Source organism: Carassius carassius, chromosome 20 (genome assembly GCF_963082965.1).
Source record: "Carassius carassius chromosome 20, fCarCar2.1, whole genome shotgun sequence".
NCBI lineage: Eukaryota > Metazoa > Chordata > Actinopteri > Cypriniformes > Cyprinidae > Carassius > Carassius carassius.
Window position 1 is genome coordinate 13,093,949 of NC_081774.1, and position 20,850 is coordinate 13,114,798.

The 20,850-nt window shown below is 35.8% G+C and overlaps 2 protein-coding genes across 2 annotated transcripts; both read left to right on the forward strand.

The window, feature by feature from the left end:
* The first annotated feature begins 571 nt into the window (after positions 1 to 571).
* LOC132095784 (cystatin-like protein) lies at positions 572 to 1,610 on the forward strand. The gene is made up of 4 exons (XM_059500875.1): positions 572 to 889; positions 1,056 to 1,151; positions 1,253 to 1,321; positions 1,448 to 1,610. The coding sequence occupies exons 1-4, from the start codon at positions 587 to 589 to the stop codon at positions 1,505 to 1,507; spliced, it is 528 nt and encodes a 175-aa protein (XP_059356858.1). The 5' UTR covers positions 572 to 586; the 3' UTR covers positions 1,508 to 1,610.
* Positions 1,611 to 3,876: 2,266 nt separating this feature from the next.
* Positions 3,877 to 9,451, forward strand: LOC132097004 (cystatin-like protein). Its single transcript, XM_059502668.1, has 4 exons — positions 3,877 to 4,209; positions 9,000 to 9,095; positions 9,196 to 9,264; positions 9,389 to 9,451. The coding sequence occupies exons 1-4, from the start codon at positions 3,907 to 3,909 to the stop codon at positions 9,449 to 9,451; spliced, it is 531 nt and encodes a 176-aa protein (XP_059358651.1). The 5' UTR covers positions 3,877 to 3,906.
* Positions 9,452 to 20,850: the final 11,399 nt, after the last annotated feature.

The following is a 20,850-nucleotide window of genomic DNA, read 5'->3' on the forward strand; positions in this document are numbered from 1 at the left end:
TGTATTGATATACATTTATCCAGCAGTTGTTATTGTGATCATTATCGTCTGTTTAGAACAATAACAGGCACTGGATTATAAAGTCTAGTAAAGTGAAATATGTTATAACTAGTGCATACAAATGAGTTCTAATCAAACATTAAATGCTTTATCAGGGGTTGTGTAAACTTTCAATTTGTAATGGCAAACATGAACATCAAATAAACCTTAAGTTCATGCCAAAAACGAACCGTTTTTTTGTTAATTATAGACTAATCCATCACTTACGACTTAAAACAGCCACACTGATTATACAGCCCTTTTTGTTATTTTTTTCTGAATACTGTTTTAAAGCACATTTGGGGAACTGTTCTTTGTCCCAAAAAGAATTTGCAATACTAGTTTATCAAATGTGTTTTTCTTAACAAAAATGTGTATAAATAATTTTTATTTGTCTTCAAAATAGTTGCTATAAATACAGCTCATACATTTAAAGAATGTATTGACGCATTGTGTTCTATCTATTATAATATTGTTTCTATCTTAAAATGTCTTAAATTTAAGCGACTTAAATTTACAATAAAACCTGCACAAACCCTCTATTTTCATGATCGTAGGGGAGGGCCAGTGCTTACAAAACAGACCAATCCCAGCTGTTGTGATCTGTGTAGACGTAACAGCAGTAACTGATTCTGGAGAACATCAGGAGAACAGCACAGCTCTTCAGTTACTGATCAAGATGAGAGGCTTACTGTTCCTGCTCAGCGCTCTGTTCCTGCTGGAGTCAACAAAGGGACTGAAATACGAAGAGTTAAATGAAGATGACAGAAAAATTGTTGACGACGCAATAAAACAAGGCAATAAGATGCGTGGAACAGTCAAACACCTCGACTTTTACAGTATCACAACAGTAAGTTATTTAATGTATAAGCTGTAATTTGTTGGTTTGTTTTGATTGTTTTTCTGTGCATGTGCTGTAAAATACTCTAAAATATTTAAGCTTCTTCTACATGTATATTTGGTTGTTATTTTTATGCTAAAGTTACATGTACCTGTATCTTTTCCATTTATGACAGACGGGGAATGTACGTGAGGTGATACTGAGACCCACCTCATGTGACAAAACAACACCAAGTGTCCATCGGGAAGAATGTAAAACCGAAGATAAGAAAGTAAGTATTTACTATCGGAGAATGATTGTCGAAATGCCTGTAGAAGTCATTGAAGGGAAACCAGACAGTTTCACACATTTCTGTGGTATTTTTTTTTTCAGCCTCAGGTTTCCTGTATTCATTGTAATGGAATCATGAAAGCATGTTTATTTCTTATGCAGGAAAAAGAGGTAAATCAAATATTACTACATTAGTTAATGTGGACAAAAATCTACATTCACAGAACACCATCATCATTTATAATCTTTATTGCCAAGACATTCCTGCACTAAAAGTTATTACTGTTCTCACTGCAGATACAAAAAACGATGATTGAATGTAAGCCTAATCCTGGGTCAGAACATCGATTGTTCTGAAAAGGAGGAAATGAACAGCAACTAACTGGATGTCTTGGATGTATCTGAGATGAAAAAAATATAAATAACATTCGCAACAGGCCATTTGAAAAAAAGAAGAAAAAAATTATATATATAAATTAAATGTTACTTGTGAAAGATTTCTTTTTTTATTAATCATTTTAAATTACAACTAACATTTCTTCTCTTGCAGGCTTAACATCTGTATTCTTTTAGTAACACTTTAGCCAAAGTTTGTGTTGAAATGTCGAATGTATATGAAAAAGTCGGCTACACGTCTGCCTGAATATAAGAATAATCATAACTCATGACTTTAATGACAAGCAAACTTATTAGACCAAAATGATGAAATGAATCATGTAATCTTTGCCACGCAAATATGCAATCAAACTGTTGGATACTGTTATATTGAGCTCCTCTTGGCCGTGATTAAAGTATATCTAAAAGCATTGTCTGGAGTCTGTCTTGTTACTGCTGCAGGTGAATGAGAATGGGATTGGGTGAACAAGTTAAATAGAAATGTAACAGACTTCTCAGAGTATACTAGTTTCTAGTAAATGAGAAAATACAAAGAATTCTTTGCTTTTACATGAAACACCATATTAATTAGAGATGACTGCTGTTTTCTGCATTTTGTAAAAAAGAAACTGCTTGCTCTTTCTCTGCAAAGAAGAAGAACTTGCTTTATTAAAATAGAACGGGGAACTGCTGTTGTCAACCAAACAAGACTTTTGAAATCAAGGGACTATTGAAAGAGAAAGTTAAAAAGTGGAATTTAAATGAAGAGCTGATTGCTCAAACACAATTGTTGACAGAATTTACAAAGAATCAATCTGCATGTGGTTCTCGGAGTCTCTTCTGGAGCAGCTGCCTTCACAAGTGAGACTGAAAAGACTGGAGTGGAAAAGAAACAGAGACACTGCTGAAGAGAGAAGAGAAACTAGCTGATGGGCCTTCAGCTCCCTCTTGAAGGAGGAAGTGGACACTTCTGAGGAGTCAGCATGGAGACAGACTGATTCAACGCAGGAAAAGGTGACACTTTTATACTGACCGACAATCCACACAGAAATAAAGATCATTTACATTCATTGTGTTAAACCCAACATTAGATAATTGCTATTATCGTACAAAACCATATGTAAAAAAGAAAAAATTAATTACCCCTGCTTCTAATTAAAACTGGTATTTTTTATTCCGTTTTAAACTTGCCAAAAGAGACCTCTGTACAGGGCTCTCAGAAGGAGAAAAAAGTTTTTAATTCCTTCATGGTTTGTGTCATACATGATAAATATAAAAAGCCTACGTTATAGCTTGACTACAAGTTTAAAAACAACACTACATTTGTTATAATTAAGGAAATTAAACTTACCATCATGAAATGTGTTTACACGGGAGATAAAAATTTTTCTCTAGCATATTTTACTAAAGACATTATTATATGATATCAACATGCATTTATTATTCTCACAATCACCGCCAGAATGTCTAACTTCACCACTATGAACTTAAAATCGGGTTCTCTTATTTTTCCGCAACAGTTCTGCTCACAAAACAAAATTCATTTCAAACTCAAATTTTATAAAAACAGAGGGGAAATTATTAGCAACACCAAAATAACAACAAAGATAATGTTTTCTGTTAATTGAAGCACAAACTAAGAAAAGTTAGACCAAACTTTTCTCATTAATAATTAAGACTCTTTTTGAATGCTCTTTCCACAGTCTACGGTTATGGTGCTCAGGAACATGGTTGGACCTGAGGACATAGATGACGATCTGGAAGGAGAAGTAACGGAGGAATGTGGGAAGTTTGGAGCTGTTAATAGAGTGATCATCTATCAGGAGAAGCAGGGTGAGGAGGAGGATGCTGAAGTCATTGTCAAGATCTTTGTGGAGTTTTCCATGGCATCAGAGATGAACAAGGCCATTCAGGCACTCAACAACCGCTGGTTCGGAGGTCGCAAGGTCGCAAATTTTTTTCCGCAAAATTTTTTATCATCTTGTTTAGGAAACTAATTTGATATGATAATAGACAAGCATATGACACTAGGGGTGGAAATTATAATATTTAAATGTTTGGTGGGGAATAATACTGTTTCATCCACGAATGCATTTGCATGGAATAAATTACCAGCGTCATTAAAGGGTTTAAAAACATTCAACATATTTAAAGGATGGCTTTTTGGTGATTATAGAGAGATTTTCTCTTACATGTGTTCTGAATACTGTGGTTTAGAAATGTAGCTGATTTGGGGATATGTTGTTTGTACCAAAAAGTATTTGGAATGCAGGTTTGTCAGTTTTGTTTTTGTCCAAAATGTTTTAAAATTCTTTTTTTATTGGTCTTACAAAAAGTTTTAAATGTTTACTTTATAAAACCTGCACAAACCCTCTATTTTCATGATCGTAGGGGAGGGCCAGTGCTTACAAAACAGACCAATCCCAGCTGTTGTGATCTGTGTAGACGTAACAGCAGTAACTGATTCTGGAGAACATCAGGAGAACAGCACAGCTCTTCAGTTACTGATCAAGATGAGAGGCTTACTGTTCCTGCTCAGCGCTCTGTTCCTGCTGGAGTCAACAAAGGGACTGAAATACGAAGAGTTAAATGAAGATGACAGAAAAATTGTTGACGGTGCAATAAAACAAGGCAATAAGATGCGTGGAACAGTCAAACACCTCGACTTTTACAGTATCACAACAGTAAGTTATTTAATGTATAAGCTGTAATTTGTTGGTTTGTTTAGATTGTTTTTCTGTGCATGTGCTGTAAAATACTCTAAAATATTTAAGCTTCTTCTACATGTATATTTGGTTGTTATTTTTATGCTAAAGTTACATGTACCTGTATCTTTTCCATTTATGACAGACGGGGAATGTACGTGAGGTGATACTGAGACCCACCTCATGTGACAAAACAACACCAAGTGTCCATCGGGAAGAATGTAAAACCGAAGATAAGAAAGTAAGTATTTACTATCGGAGAATGATTGTCGAAATGCCTGTAGAAGTCATTGAAGGGAAACCAGACAGTTTCACACATTTCTGTGGTATTTTTTTTTTCAGCCTCAGGTTTCCTGTATTCATTGTAATGGAATCATGAAAGCATGTTTATTTCTTATGCAGGAAAAAGAGGTAAATCAAATATTACTACATTAGTTAATGTGGACAAAAATCTACATTCACAGAACACCATCATCATTTATAATCTTTATTGCCAAGACATTCCTGCACTAAAAGTTATTACTGTTCTCACTGCAGATACAAAAAACGATGAATGAATGTAAGCCTAATCCTGGGTCAGGACATCTATTGTTCCATACAGGAGGAAATGAACAGCAACTAACTGGATGTCTTGGATGTATCTGAGATGAAAAAAATATAAATAACATTCGAAACAGCCCATTTGAAAAAAAGAAGAATTTATATATATATATATATATATATATATATATATATATATTAATGAAATGTAACGTGTGAAAGATTTTTTTTTTATATTAATCATTTTAAATTACAACTAACATTTCTTCTCTTGCAGGCTTAACATCTGTATTCTTTTAGTAACACTTTAGCCAAAGTTTATGTGTTGAAATGTTGAATGTATATGAAAAAGTCAGCTACACGTCTGCCTGAACATAAGAATAATCATAACTCATGACTTTAATGACAAGCAAACATATGAAGAACCAATAATATTAGACCAAAATGATGAAATGAATCATGTAATCTTTGCCACGCAAATATGCAATCAAACTGTTGGATACTGTTATATTGAGCTCCTCTTGGCCGTGATTAAAGTATATCTAAAAGCATTGTCTGGAGTCTGTCTTGTTACTGCTGCAGGTGAATGAGAATGGGATTGGGTGAACAAGTTAAATAGAAATGTAACAGACTTCTCAGAGTATACTAGTTTCTAGTAAATGAGAAAATACAAAGAATTCTTTGCTTTTACATGAAACACCATATTAATTAGAGATGACTGCTGTTTTCTGCATTTTGTAAAAAAGAAACTGCTTGCTCTTTCTCTGCAAAGAAGAAGAACTTGCTTTATTAAAATAGAACGGGGAACTGCTGTTGTCAACCAAACAAGACTTTTGAAATCAAGGGACTATTGAAAGAGAAAGTTAAAAAGTGGAATTTAAATGAAGAGCTGATTGCTCAAACACAATTGTTGACAGAATTTACAAAGAATCAATCTGCATGTGGTTCTCGGAGTCTCTTCTGGAGCAGCTGCCTTCACAAGTGAGACTGAAAAGACTGGAGTGGAAAAGAAACAGAGACACTGCTGAAGAGAGAAGAGAAACTAGCTGATGGGCCTTCAGCTCCCTCTTGAAGGAGGAAGTGGACACTTCTGAGGAGTCAGCATGGAGACAGAAAAAGAAAAAGAAAGTGTGTTTTTTTTTCAACACAGAAAAAGGTGACACTTTCACCTGAGACTTTTGGGAGGGGGGGGGGGGGGGGGTGAAAGTGGTTTTGCAGAGACACTAGACAAATTTATTAAGTTGGCCAACAGGGCAGAATATGTCCAATAAAATACTGTCCACGGATTAATTGGATAAGGTATCCTGATCATTACCAAGGTTATTACTGTGACAAAAATATAACAATGGCATATTTGCACAGTGTACAACAGTGCAAGGCAAAGCAAGCAAACTTTCTCTGTCCATCACACACCTCACTTTCTTTTATAACATTTTAGCATGTCATGATGGATTTCGTCCATGATAATTCATTTTAAATTTAATCTGTTAAAACAATACAGAAATGTTTTCATCATTTGATTTCAAGTTGTTTAGGCAGTTATTTTTCATATGGTATTAGATCAACATACCTATGACACTGGGGTTAGAAGTTTTAATTATTAAATCTTTGGTGGGGAATAACACTGTTTTACACACAAATACAATTGCATGGAATAAATTACCAGCGTCATTAAAACGTTGGCTTTTTGTTGATTATAAATAGTTTTTATATCTTGTTTTCTGAATATTGTGGTTTAGAAATGTAGTTGAGGGGAAATGTTCTTTGTACCAAAGAGTATTTGCAATGCAAGTTTTGTCAGTTGTGTTTTTATGACCAAAATATGTTTAAATAAACTTTTTTTTTAATTTATCTTATGAAACTTTGGTATGTTAGTAAATACAACTCAAGAACTTAGAGAGTATATGTATTGACACATTGTTCTTTAAAGAACCTTAAAGGGGTCATATGATGCAATTAAAATTTGTCCTTTCTCTTTGGAGTGTTACAAGCTCTTGGTGCATAAAGAATGTAGCGAATCAGCTCAAAGGGGAAATATGAGTAATCAATCATAACCAGTTATGAATAATTATAAATATTTAGATCCGCTGTAAGTATTTACTTGACTTTTCAGTGTCAGCTGTCTGTCAAATCTAAGAACTTTACTTTCCTGGTTAAGGAAAATAACTTTCTTACTGTACAATACTACAGTAAGAAAAAGGGTTAAAATTTAGGCAGTAAAGAGAAGAGAAATAAAGACATGAAGCTATGGTACAATTTGATATTCAGCAGATCTACAGCCTGAAAGAAACATCAGTTCCTTATTTCAAACAAACCTTTGTAAAAGGTGCATATGATACTTAATGTGTCAATTAATAAGACTACGTTTGATACTTGCACGTCTCGCTTGTTTGAAAAAAAGGACCTAATGCACTTTGGGGCTCCAGTTGGTCTCTGCTGAGGTGAGTTGATGAGAAAGACCAGTTAGAATCAGAGGATATTGATGAATGAAAAGTCAAGGCAGAAAGCCTGGCGCAAGTTTAGGGTGGTTTTAAGGCTCTAAGCACAACGTCTTCTCCTGGAATTCCTGAATCTAGAAGAACTGTCCTGATCTGGTGATCAGTGATCTACAGTATATGAGGCGATGTCACACCCTCAGGATTTGAGTGAGCCAATGAGGAATGGTACCTTTTGGAGGGAACTTTTACAACCCTTTGTTTCTACTATGGTGTCTTGCATATGAAATTAGGTTGGGGGTTTCAAGAGAAGAATCTTTAAGATTCTAATAAAACTAATGTGTTGCATAGGCATCAACATATAATATACAGTTTCATTAAATCAAGAAAATACGAATATATTATTTGTTAAATATAACAAATAGCTGTGTGTCTGATTAGTCCAAATTCTACAAGAACATCTATAAGGATGCAAAGTATAAAGTCTCATATCAAAAGAGATACTCTTTATAAAAGTTAAGAGTCAACCACTCCTACCTAAAACAGCTTGTTGGAAGATTTGCATAACTCTGGCCAAATGTTCATGCTCATGTTGCCGTCGCTACCATGTTGTGGAGACGCTGTGTGTTTCGTTGTGAAAGCGAAGCTACTTTATTTGGCCTTTCAAAAGAGGACAAAACTATAAATTAATGATCAAGTTGTATTTACAGCACTGTTCCAGAGCAGTTCAACCCAGATATTCAGATGTGTTCAGCGCATTTTGCACAGGATGAAGACTGTTTCCTGTGAGAGTAGACTACAATGTTTCGGTCTGTTTCTATAAAGTTGGGCAGTTCCAACTTTGCAACGACAGTCTGGTGCTTTTGACTCACAGTCTGTAAGTATGTTTTCATATTTAAAGTATTTGCCACTCATGATTCAAATGCAAGTTTTGTATAAGGTAGAGTAGAGCTTGATGTTTGTCGTTTCTCCAGACATGTTTTTATATTTACGCAGTGTGATATGCAATGTAACATGAAAAAAGACAGTATAAGTCATTATAATCAGTAAATATGTCCCCACTGAATGCAACAAATGCCTCGTTTGTAAAAAAAAAAAAAAAAAAAAAAAATCATTGTGCCAGGACACAGCATCACAGTATGTTAAGGGGTATAACATTTCGGTCATAGAGGAGCAACAATAATGTACATTATGTGGAAAATAATGTATTTTAAACCTCAAACCACATAAGCACATTGCATTACACCAAATAATGTTCTTTTTAGCAAAGACATATGACCCCTTTAAAATTACTTCATAAAACCTGCACAAACCCTCTATTTTCATGATCGTAGGGGAGGGCCACTGCTTACAAAACAGACCAATCCCAGCTGTTGTTATCTGTGTAGACGTAACAGCAGTAACTGATTCTGGAGAACATCAGGAGAACAGCACAGCTCTTCAGTTACTGATCAAGATGAGAGGCTTACTGTTCCTGCTCAGCGCTCTGTTCCTGCTGGAGTCAACAAAGGGACTGAAATACGAAGAGTTAAATGAAGATAACAGAAAAATTGTTGACGACGCAATAAAACAAGGCAATAAGGGTCATGGAAAAGGCAAACACCTTGAATATTACACCATTTTCAAAACAGTAAGTTTAATTTATAAGCTATAATTTGTTGGTTTGTTTTTTGATTATTTGTTGAACATGCACGTTCCTTAAAATACTCCATAAAATATTTAATCTTTTTGTATATTTGGTTGTTATTTTAATGCTAGAGTTACATGTACCTGTATCTTTCCCATTTATGACAGAGGGGGAGTGCACTCGAGGTGATACTGAGACCCACCTCATGTGACAAAACAACACCAAGTGTCCATCGGAAAGAATGTGAAGTCCACAATAAACAAGTAAGTATTTACTATCGGAGAATGATTGTTGAAATGCCTTTAGAAGTCATTGTAAGAAAACCTGACAGTTTCAAACATTTCTGTGGTATTTTTTTTTCAGCCTCAGGTTTCATGTATTCACTGTAATGGAATCATGAAACCATGTTTACTTTTTAAACAAAAGGAAAAGGTAAATCAGATATTACTACATAAGTCAATGGGGACATAAATCTACATTCACAGAACACCATCATGATTCATCCTCTTTATTGCCAAGACATTCCTGCACTAAAACTTTCTTACTCTTCTTCCAGAAGGAAGAAAGAATAAATGAATGTCAGAAGTATTTGCCTGGGTCAGGATTTCCATTCTTCTGAAAAGGAGAAAATGAACTGCAACTAACTGGATGTCTTGGATGCACCTGAGATGTAAAGTACATTCGCAACAGACCATTTGAAAATATTTTAAAAAGTTAGTTTAAGTTACTAAGTGTGTTGCAAAAATTGATGCATATGGACAAGGCAGCTAGACATCTATCAGAATATAAGAATAACCATAACAACTCAGAACGTAACAAGCTGAAGTAATAACAATTAAAAAAATTGCTTTGACATTAACAGAGAGTAACTGTCAATGTAATTTTTGCAATTGTAGCGCATGTGCTATATAAACGGTTGTATTCTTTTTGTTGTGTGGATTCTCTGTGATTAGTATTAGGTCCTCCTGGCCGTGATTAAAGCATATCTAAAAGCATTGTCTGGAGTCTGTCTTGTTTCTGCTGCGAGTATACAGTAAGTTTAGTGGAACACTAGAGATCTTAGTCCTGAGTGATAGTGTACATAGGAGCAAGACAATGTCCAACTCAAATTGAAAGTCTTAGGTGTTGGGTAACAGTAATTCTTACTTGAATTGTCTACGGACAGTTTCTTCAGTGCGGTCAGGTTATGTATGTTGAATTTCTACGGCACATGAAAAATGTACTTCTCTTTTGTGATTAAGTGCTCCCAGAAAGCTGTCAAGAAAACTGCAAAGAGCAACCTGTCTGTTATGCTATCATCTGACCACAGTGATAGTGTTTAGTTAGAGATCTGACACTCATCTGTGGATTTGGGCAGGCAGTGATAGCAGCTTCTTGAGTGAATGATGTCACAATATTCAGCAAGGGAATTACCCCGAGAGGAAGCTCTTTGCTTGAATAAGAACTCAATCAATGTAAGTGTTACGCAAGGTGATGACTTAAAAACATGATTCAAAATTTCTCTGTTGATCTTTATTTTCAAAGAGTTGAATAATATCAATAGATCAATATTGTTATCCTGAGATTTAGGATTTTTTTAAATAAATAAAGCAAGCAGATTCATGGAATTCATGGAATTTACAAACGTACAGAATAAAGCAATTAATTTAGACCAGCGGTGTCAAAATCAGAAATCAAAAGAAAGGCTAGAGCTCTGCAGAATTTAGTTCCAACCCTGCTCCAATACACATACCATGTATTTTTCAAATATGCTTGAAGGACCAGGGGGGTATTCCAGAAAGCAGGGTTAACTTACCGTGAACTAAAACCTGAACTCTCGGTTGATTAACCCCAAACCTTGCTTACTCGAGGTATGTGGTTCCAAAAACACCTCCGGGAGTAAGTTAATTCAACTCAGAGTATGTTCCTGGTTAAGACTTAAGACATTCTCAACAGAGCGACGAATCGACGAGTCACAATAGAAACAGACGCTAAGAAAAATCGCGCCAAGCTGTTTCTTTCTTCTTCTTTTGTTAATTAGTTGCTTACATGCTTAGAGCATATCGCCACCTAATTGATGGCTGTGCAATCATTTTTATTTTTTTCCATTTAATCTTTAATACTTGAGAATGTGAATTATATTGTTTGTTCTATGCTAATTATACATTAAGTCATATCATATATGTATTTTGATTTAGAATTTAGACATTATAGAAAAATGCCACTCCATGCAGTGAGATATAACATATAATAAATAAAATATATAAATATATATAAGTTAAACATTACCTTGTCATAGTGTTTTATAATTTATACATACCTCTTAATACATAATTTACAGATAACTCTTATATATGCCAATAAAAGAAATAATCATATTAGAATAATATATTACCTTATTTATTACTTATATTAGCGCTTCCTCATTAACATATATAATAAGCTATATTACATATTCTAATATTATATAATGTTGTGCGGTATCTGTCACGCCCACTGAAGGCTCGCTGAAGTGAACTAATCCTGGAACATAACCTAGGGTGCTTCTCAATATCCCTACTCGTCTCCTCGCTCCTCCGTCCTCCATCCTATGACCCGGAAACCGATCGAACACAGCCATCTTGAAGGACATCTCAATTCTCTAATTGCACCACGAGGAGACGAGGATCGAGGAGGGAGGAGGCTTCATGAGGAGAGATGAGCGAGGATACACAGGTGTATCCTATGCGGGTTCTTAATTAACAAACTTTAACAACATAAGGGCAGATCCCTTTAATTACAGCTGATGACACTTTGAAGTAACGCTGAAGGGAGCGAGGATAAATCATTTCACTTGATTCAAGTCCTCCATCCTCACGTCTTTTCCTTGCGTCCTTCCCTCGCATCCTGAAAGGGTGGAGCTAAGACACGAGGAAAGGAAGCGAGGAAAGGAAACGAGGATGCACAAATATGAATTGAGAAGCACCCCTGCTCTGGAGCATGTTATGTTCAGAGAGTGAGTTGCTATGACAACTAACATAACCTGAAAGTTACCTCCGTTTTTTGAACCAAAAGTTGAGGTTATCCATTTACTTACTCTTAAACATACCCGGGTATGTCACATAACCTGCTTTCTGGAATACTCCCCAGGTGTGTTTAATTAGGGTTGAATCTAAACTCTACAGTGTTCCAGCACGAGTTTGACAACCCTGATCTAGACCAAAAACTTTTTGACAGGACCTGCAAATTACCACAATATACAAATAACTAGGTATATACAGTACAGACCAAAAGTTTGGAAACATTACTATTTTTAATGTTTTTGAAAGAAGTTTCTTCTGCTCATCAAGCCTGCATTTATTTGATCAAAAATACAGAAAAAAATGTAATATTGTGATATATTATTACAACTTAAAATAATTGTTTTTAAATTTATTATACTTTAAATTATCATTTATTTCTGTGATGCAAAGCTGAATTTTCAGGATCATTATCACATGATCCTTTAGAAATCATTCTAATATGAGGATTCATTATCAAAGTTGGAAACAGTTCTGCTGCTTAATATTTTTCAGAACATGTGATACTTTTTTAGGATACTTTGATGAATAAAAAGTAAAAAAAAAAAAAGAAGCTATGTTTTTAAAATATAAATATTTTGTAAAAACAATATACACATGGTCAGTAATTTGGGTTCAGTAATTTTTTTTTCTTTCTTTTTTTTTAAAAATACAATCAATACTTTTATTCAGTAAGGATGTGTTAAATTGATAAAAAGTGATAGTATTAGAATTTTTTTTTATTTTGAATAAATGCAGTTCTTTTTAACCTTTTATTCATCAAATATATTAGACAGCAGAACTGTTTCCAACACTCATAATAAATCAGAATATTAGAATGATTTCTAAATGATCATGTGATAGACTGGATGTTACATGTGACACTGAAGGCTGGAGTAATGATGCTGAAAATTCAGCTTTGCATCACAGGAATACATTATTTTTTTAAAGTATATTCAAATAGAAAACTATTATTTTAAGTTGTAATAATATTTCACAATATTACTGTTTTTTCTGTATTTTTGATCAAATAAATGCAGGCTTGATGAACAGAAGAAACTTCTTTCAAAAACATTAAAAATAGTAATGTTTCCAAACTTTTGGTCTGTACTGTACCTTAGTGGGAAGGTCCAAACTCCACCATTGAGTTGCAGTCATTGGAAGCCTGCATGTTGCCAGATGTTGAGGCGGTCCATTTGCGATACAAATTGGATGCCGTCATGGACCAACATAGTGCTCATTGGTTTGAAAGCAGTCCAGCCTCCCGCATTGTTAATACACTCTGAGGTGTGCACGAGCCCATTTAGAGTGACTGTAGAGCTGATTTTGTGGCTTTGTTTAGATGTGAAAGTGAAAGTTAAAGTGAAGTGACATACAGCCAAGTATGTTTTTTTACTCTCAAATTAACAGTCGCCAAAGACATGCTTGGTTATAGCAATTGTCTTTGTGTGACCAAGGTTCATGTGCTGAGCTGTTTTTGAATCTATAAATATATATTTCAAGTCCTCGACCAAATGGTCCAATGTCCTCAATGCTACAGTATGTTGTGCTCTGTAATGCAGAACCTGATTTTACAAAGTGAGACATGTTCCTGGGACAACATCTTTGTTGTCCCTGGAACAACATTCTGATTAACCAGATTTAAAGTAGATTTGAAGAACCAGTTTATAGATTTTGTGAAGTTTACGCTTAAAATCACTGTTTGTTGCTTGTACATCAGTGTCATTCATCTATCATTTCCTCTGATTTTAGGGATTACTCATGGTTAGGGTTAGGTTTAGGTGTAGGGAAATGGTCAAGAATATATTTTTGGAGTGAAATGTTGTTCCAGGGTCAACAAAATATGTTGACCTAGGAACACATCTAACTCAGCAAAATCAGGACGTGCGCTCTTTAATGAACCCTGTTAGTTTTATCTGCATTTTCACTGCTGTTTCTTGCTGTTCACTCTCCAATGGTTTCTGTATGGACCTTTGAGCTGGGGCTAGATTTTTCTTTTTGTCCAGACATTTCTTTGACTTTTTGTGATTTTTTTAAAACAGTGATCTCAGCCACTATGTACACATTACAATGCCGGCAGAAGGCTTTTTTTTAGGCTGCTCCATAGACTCTGCCTTCCTCTTGGCCTCTCCCCTGTCTTCATCTTCCTTTTTAGCACTCATTTTCTATACTTTATTTCTTGAACTATCAACCACAACCTAGAAACAGCTGACATAAGCATGACAGGAACATTAACTTGTGCACATGAGAGAGAGTCATTCTCCACAATGACCTGCTGAGAAGACGTAACGTGAGATGAGTACCACCACAACGTTCTCCTCACAATCATGACAGCAGATGTATGATTCACAGCTAGATCAATGAATATAAAAGTCCTATATATAATTACAACAAAAATTATGAAGTGCCACAAAATTCTGAAAGTATTGTACATTATGGCATCATACATCGTACAGAGGTCAAAATTATCGACTGTGTTCCTAGAACTAAGTATGTTCCTAATTCCTGCGGTGCGAACACGACAAAAAGAAGGAACTTCGGTCAATGTTCCTAGGAACTATGAAACGTTTCCCCCAGTGAAAAAGCGCCTTAAGATAACTCTTGTGCAATGAGAATGAGATTGGGTGACCAAGTTAAATAAAAATTTGTATTTGCACAGACACATAACACACAACTCACAGTAATTTAAGTTTCTAGTAAAGTGAAAAGACGAATAATCCTTTGCTATTCATAGCTTTCAGTCACATGACCTGCTCGAACACTTGGAGGGCAAAACATTCATAAATCATAGATTTCCATCTATTTCCCAGCTGCAAATATTTAGATCACAAAATAAATGTATGTGTGAACAAAATGCAAATGTTTTGGCTATATGAAATCCATATTATGTACCCACAGCAATATTTCAATCATTAAACAGTGTGACAAAACGTTTTAAAAACACTTAGTGCCTTAATGTAGTATTTAAAACAGTAATATTAAAAGACCAAATTCAGTAATCACCATAATAATGATGCATAGTTTACATAGCCAAGCAGATGAGACCGGAATATGAATGCAATCTGCTTAATGGTTCAGTTTTCTTATAATGGTTATCTATGGGAAACCATTTAATGTGAAAATTTGCACATTGTGTTTATATTCTGGGTTCATCATGCTTGCCTGTACAAAATACTGATTTTTGCCTTTTAATAATCTGCGTTTTACTACATTACTACATAATGCAATCTGCGTAAAAATAACTGTAGGTCAGTGGAGCAAAGCTTTGTTTTGCCCTCCAGGGGTTCCTATATGGGTGTTTCAATTATATTATACACCATATTCTATATCAATTAGAGGAAACTACTGCTGTTTTATGCAAGTTTTAAAGAAGAAATGGCTTGCTCTTATCTGCAAAAAAAGTAATAAAATATTTTTATTAAAATAGAACGGGGAACCGCTGTTGTCAACAGGATGAGACTTTTGAAATTAGAGACCACTGAAAGAGAAAGTTAAAAAGTGGAAATTAAATCAAGAGCTGATTGCTCAGACACAACTGTGGACAGAATTTACAAAGAATCAATTTGATTCATGCGGTTCTCCATGTTTTCAGATGTTACCTGTAACCAGGCAGCTTCTGGAACAGCCAGAGTGGAAGCGAATAGACTGGAGTGGGGAAAGAAGCAGAGACACTGCTGCAGAGAGAAAAGAAAGTCGCTGATGGGCCTTCAGCTCCCCTTCTGAAAGAAGAAGTTGACACTTCTGAGAAGTCAGCATGGAGACAGACTGATTCAATGCAGGAAAAGGTGAAACTTTCACATGAAACTTTCTTAAAGACTAAGAGAGCATCCAGCCATCCAAAATTGTGACAGGATTGGTCAAAAGTTCAACTGACTGACAATTCACAAATTGGCAATACTCTAGATTCAATAAAAATAAAATTCCAAATATTTGAAATCACAAATGCTGTCGTCCCAAGGGGCACAAGATAGTGACGTCTTTTGTCAATGAATCTGGTGTGGAGATCTCCAATCAGCTCATGAACAACAAGCATTTAGATTTAATCATTTAGCAGACGCTTTTATCCAAAGCGACTTACAAAGCGACTTAAAAAACAAGCAGCTTTGTTTTCGGTTGTTACCAACTGTATAGTTGAGTTACCAATTCAGATTTAGTGGTATTCCACACCTGACAATATATGTTCCCACTTCAGTTCACAATCTGCTGAGGCAGACAAAAAGTTATGATGCTCTGGCTAGTGTGTGATGGTGTTGTATGGAATGAGAGATAATGTTTGATGAGTTCACAGTTCACACCAAGAACGATAACTATAAAGATAACTAACTTACAAAGATAACAATGTTAGCGTCCACTCCATTGATTGACCATTGATATCTGGGGTTGTTTGTTTGTTAATTTCAGGTAGATTGAGTTCAAGATTCAGGTAGGTTTTTTTTTATTTAGAATTTCTTTTATACTTTATTTGGTAATGTTTTTGACCATTGACTATGGAGCCAAAAGAGTCTCAATAAAGATAAATGCACACACTACATTCACATATGCACACACAGGATTCATACATGCACACACATGATTCATAAATACAAACACAGGATACACAAATGCACACAAAATTTACAATTGCACACACAAAATTTAAAAAGCACAGAAGATTCACAAATGCACACACAATTCAGAAATGCAAACAACATTTACAAATGCACTCAAAATTCACAAATGCACAGGACAAGATTCAGAAATGTATTTCTGATGCACACACACATATATCTTGATTTACAAACTGCTTGCGGTCTGTGAACTTCACTGCATTTGTGTGTGAATTTTGAGACTCCCCTGACTTGGCTCGACACACAAATGCCTTTTTTTAAACAGGGAATGATCTGCAACCAATCAGATATCTCCCTTCTTTAGCCAATCACAAGAACGCACTCCACGTGGGGGATTGTTTACTTATAAGCCAATCACATGAACGCGTTCACACAGCGCGATATGCCTGTGGTGCGGCATATTATAGCCTACTTATTTATGAAATTGTATGAAAATACAGATGTTTAGATTACAATTCAGGTTTATTTTTTATTATTTTTTACAAAATATAAATTAAAAAATGTCTCAATACATATAGCCCAGTGACTGCAGAAAAAAAGTTAATCATGGATTCATAAATTTGCAATAGGCAATTATTTCATTTTATTGAAATATTTTAATGAAAGTAAAAACAAATGTACACCTTTTTGAATATTTAAATATATCTAAATATTCTTTTGGATGCAATATAGAAGTCACTTTAATTATAATATTCGGTCCCTACATGAAGAGAGAGTCAGTGGTCCGCTGCGAGAGGTGACTCTCCGACTGCGAAAAGTGGGTCTCCGGCTGCGTGAGGAAAGTGAGTCGTTCGCTTAGGAAAGTGAGTTGATCGCTGCGTGAGGAAAGTGAATCGTTCGCTGAGGAAAGTGAGTTGCTCTCTACGTGACTCGTGAGGAAAGTGAATCGTTCGCTGCGTGAGGGAAATGAGTTGTTCGCTGCGAGAGGAAAGTGAGTCGTTCGCTGCATGACTCGTGAGGAAAGTGAATCGTTCGCTGCGTGAGGAAAGTGAGTCGTCCGCTGCGAGAGGAAAGTGACTCTCCGGCTGCGGAAAGTGGGTCTCCTGCTGCGCAAAGTGGGTCGCCGGCTGCGTGAGGTAAGTGAGTCGTTTGCGTGAGGAAAGTGGGTCGCCGGCTGCGTGAGGTAAGTGAGTCGTTCGCGTGAGGAAAGTGAGTCGTTCGCTGCATGAGGAAAGTGAATCGTTCGCTGAGGAATGTGAGTCATTCGCTGCATGAGGAAAGTGAGTTGTTCGCTGAGGAAAGTGAGTCGTTCGCTGCGTGAGGAAAGTGAATCGTTCGCTGAGGAAAGTGAGTTGTTCGCTGCGTGAGGAAAGTGAGTTGTTCGCTGAGGAAAGTGAGTCAAGTGAGTCGTTCGCTGATTGGCTTATAAGTAAACAATCCCCCACGTGGGGTGCATTCTTGTGATTGGCTAAAACAAGGGAGATATCTGATTGGTTGCAAATCATTCCCTGTTTAAAAAAAGGCATTTGAGCCAAGTCAGGGGAGTCTCGAAATTCACAAACAAATGCACTGAAGTTCACAGACCGCAAGCAGTTTGTAAATCAAGATATATGTGTGTGTGCATCAGAAATACATTTTCTGAATCTTGTCCTGTGCATTTGTGAATCTTGAGCGCATTTGTAAATTTTGTTTGCATTTCTGAATTGTGTGTGTATTTCTGAATTTTGTCTGAATTTCTGAATTTTGTATGCATTTGTGAATCTTCTGTGCTTTTTAAATTTTGTGTGTGCATTTGTGAATTTTGTGCGCATTTGTGTATCCTGTGTGTGTGTGTATTTATGAATTATGTGTGTGCATGTATGAATCCTGTGTGTGCATATGTGAATGTAGTGTGTGCATTTATCTTTATTGAGACTCTTTTGGCTCCATAATTGACTGCTATTCTTTGCAAAAACCTGTAATAGGATGATGTAAGCATGTCAGATTAATTTGATGGATTGATGATCGTGTATAAGAAAAATAATCAAAGGGGGATTGTAAAGAATTTTTTATATATTTATATTAACCATATTGAATAAACCATAACCAACATTTCTTTCTTTCTTGCAGGTTTAACATTTGTATGCTTCTGAGTACTAAATGCTCCCAACACTGGAAACCAAAGTTAGTTTGTTGCAATAATGAGTTGTGTTGAGTTGAGTTGAAAAACAAGCTGAAGTAATCAAAAAAAACAAATTAGCTTTCCAGGAATTGGGGGTGGGGGGGTTCTATATAAACTGTTGGTTGTATTCTTTTTGTCGTGAGGATGCTCTGTGATTGGTATGAGATCACCCTGGCCTGGAACACTAGAGGTATTTGTCCCGATTCATATGGCGCTTTACACTGCTTTGTACGACTCAGCTTGGCACGGCTCTGTACAGCACGTCACAACTCTGCTCGGTTTGCATTTCCACTGCCGTTTAGTATCGCTTGGGCGGGATTATTCACATGTCGTTATTGTTGCACTGCCTCTAGCTACTGCAGTGAGACATATCCAGCTGCAGACCCGCAGCACCAGCAGTTTTAGAACCGCAGCCACAGAACAGGAAGTGAGGGGCGAAGCTTACTTTCTTAAAGGGGTCATATCATCTCAACCGTTTTCAATTTTTTTTCCTTTCTATTTGCAGTGTTACAAGCTCTTGGTTCATAAAGAAGATGTGTAAAGTTGCTAAGACTAAAGTCTCAAATAAAAAGAAATATTCTTGATTGTTCCAGGAGATCATTTAAGGCCTTTTCCTTGTGCTCTTCCACTGGCCCCCTGAGCAGATGTCTGTTGTAATGGAGCCACAACTTCTGTCTGGGGTTACTGGGATCCCCTTCATTACAGAATATTAAAGGAAAAAGTAACTTAAATATTTCTTATTAATGTGTAAATATATATTGTAGCGGGTTCCTGAGGGGGAAAGGAGAACAGACACAAGGAATGGAGCTCAACCCAGAGGTTGTGTTTATTTACAAGTGAGCAGACGCATTGATACCAGCCCAGGGAAGCTTATCTGTAGTCCTCCAGTCTGCATTCAATGAAGTAGAGCTGCTTTTGTGGCTTCCTCATTGAAAGAGTGTTTGGGGCCCAGGTGAGAGTGGGTGAAAGTCTTCTGAACAGGCGTGAATCAGTATATTCAGCGATCTGCCTGTGGAGGATCCCTAACAGCAAACTCCTTTCAGTCCCTCTCTGGCAAAGAAACAAAAGCACAAGTGTTAGCTTCAATCTGGAGAATATATATAGCAGCAGGCGCAATGATATTACACAGGGCCTGAAAATTGTCCCCAGTTTGTGTAGTTGCAGCAATAGCAGAGCTGCTGTGGACTATTTACAGGGTGTGCGTAATATCACTGCGCCTGCTGCACCTATGATATAGCTTCAAAGTTCCTTGATTATTACGCCGGAATGAGAGTATAGTTCCTAGCCATATCGGCCAAGATTACTACTTACAGATGTAAAATCAAAGGGTGCTCCCAAGACAAGATGTACTGGAAAACAACAAAAAAATTACAATATTCACCAAACAAACAAACAAAAAAACTTCCTTGTTCCTTATTTAACAACTAAATAATCACACCAATAATTGGTTGCAAAAACGTATAGTATAGCCTAAAATACATAAAATACAAAGGTAAATAATTATGTAATAAAAAATGGGGAGTACATATATTAAACAACTCAAGATATTTATACCCTGAAATGGATTTAAAGATGACCTTTTAATTTACTTTTTAAATAACTTTTTAACAATGCATATAACATAGGAAATTAAAGCAAACTATTTGTTTTCATGAATAATAAACATCTTCAAAACTTCACCACAAGGCCCTTTTACAGCATGCAACCAAAAATTAATCAAAACATCCACAGAAAAAAGTTATATACTATAAAGTATGACATCAAATTCAAGTTACAGTATAAGATAATAAAGCCAATCACACAATAAGTACTTAGCAGATAAATGCTTTACATAATATACGCGATAATTATTAAACATTTGATATAAAAAACATTACAGACTACTCAGACTACCTGTGCTCTCTCGTTGTCAATAACTCCGCCCCTCACTTCCGGTTCTGTGGCTGCGGTTCTGAAACAGCTGCTGTGGCGGGTCTTCAGCTGGATACTATTGACTGCAGTGACTCCTGAAAAAAACTCTTTCTGGATCCGCTCCTCTGATATCAATGAGAGGAACGCCTGTACTTCCTCAACAGACCATGAAACAGCCATTTTTTGGTTGTTAAAAGGATCATATGATGCAATTAAAAATTTCCCTTTCTCTTTGGAGTGTTACAAGCTCCTAACCCTAAAGTTCAAAGAGATATTCTTTGTAAAAGTTGAGAGTCATCCACACCACACTAAAAAAAATATGGGGTTAAATTTTAGATTTACTTATAGTCTTTGAAATGAAGGTGATATATAAATATGAAAA

Bases quoted from the DNA above. Each gene is read 5' to 3' on its own strand.
- LOC132095784 (XM_059500875.1), top strand. From the start codon at position 587: ATGATCGTAGGGGAGGGCCAGTGCTTACAAAACAGACCAATCCCAGCT. The intron at 1,152-1,252 runs GTAAGTATTTAC...TTTTTTTTTCAG, and splicing joins GTAAAACCGAAGATAAGAAA to CCTCAGGTTTCCTGTATTCA. The intron at 1,322-1,447 runs GTAAATCAAATA...TTCTCACTGCAG, and splicing joins TTCTTATGCAGGAAAAAGAG to ATACAAAAAACGATGATTGA.
- LOC132097004 (XM_059502668.1), top strand. From the start codon at position 3,907: ATGATCGTAGGGGAGGGCCAGTGCTTACAAAACAGACCAATCCCAGCT. The intron at 4,210-8,999 runs GTAAGTTATTTA...CATTTATGACAG, and splicing joins ACTTTTACAGTATCACAACA to AGGGGGAGTGCACTCGAGGT. The intron at 9,265-9,388 runs GTAAATCAGATA...CTCTTCTTCCAG, and splicing joins TTTTTAAACAAAAGGAAAAG to AAGGAAGAAAGAATAAATGA.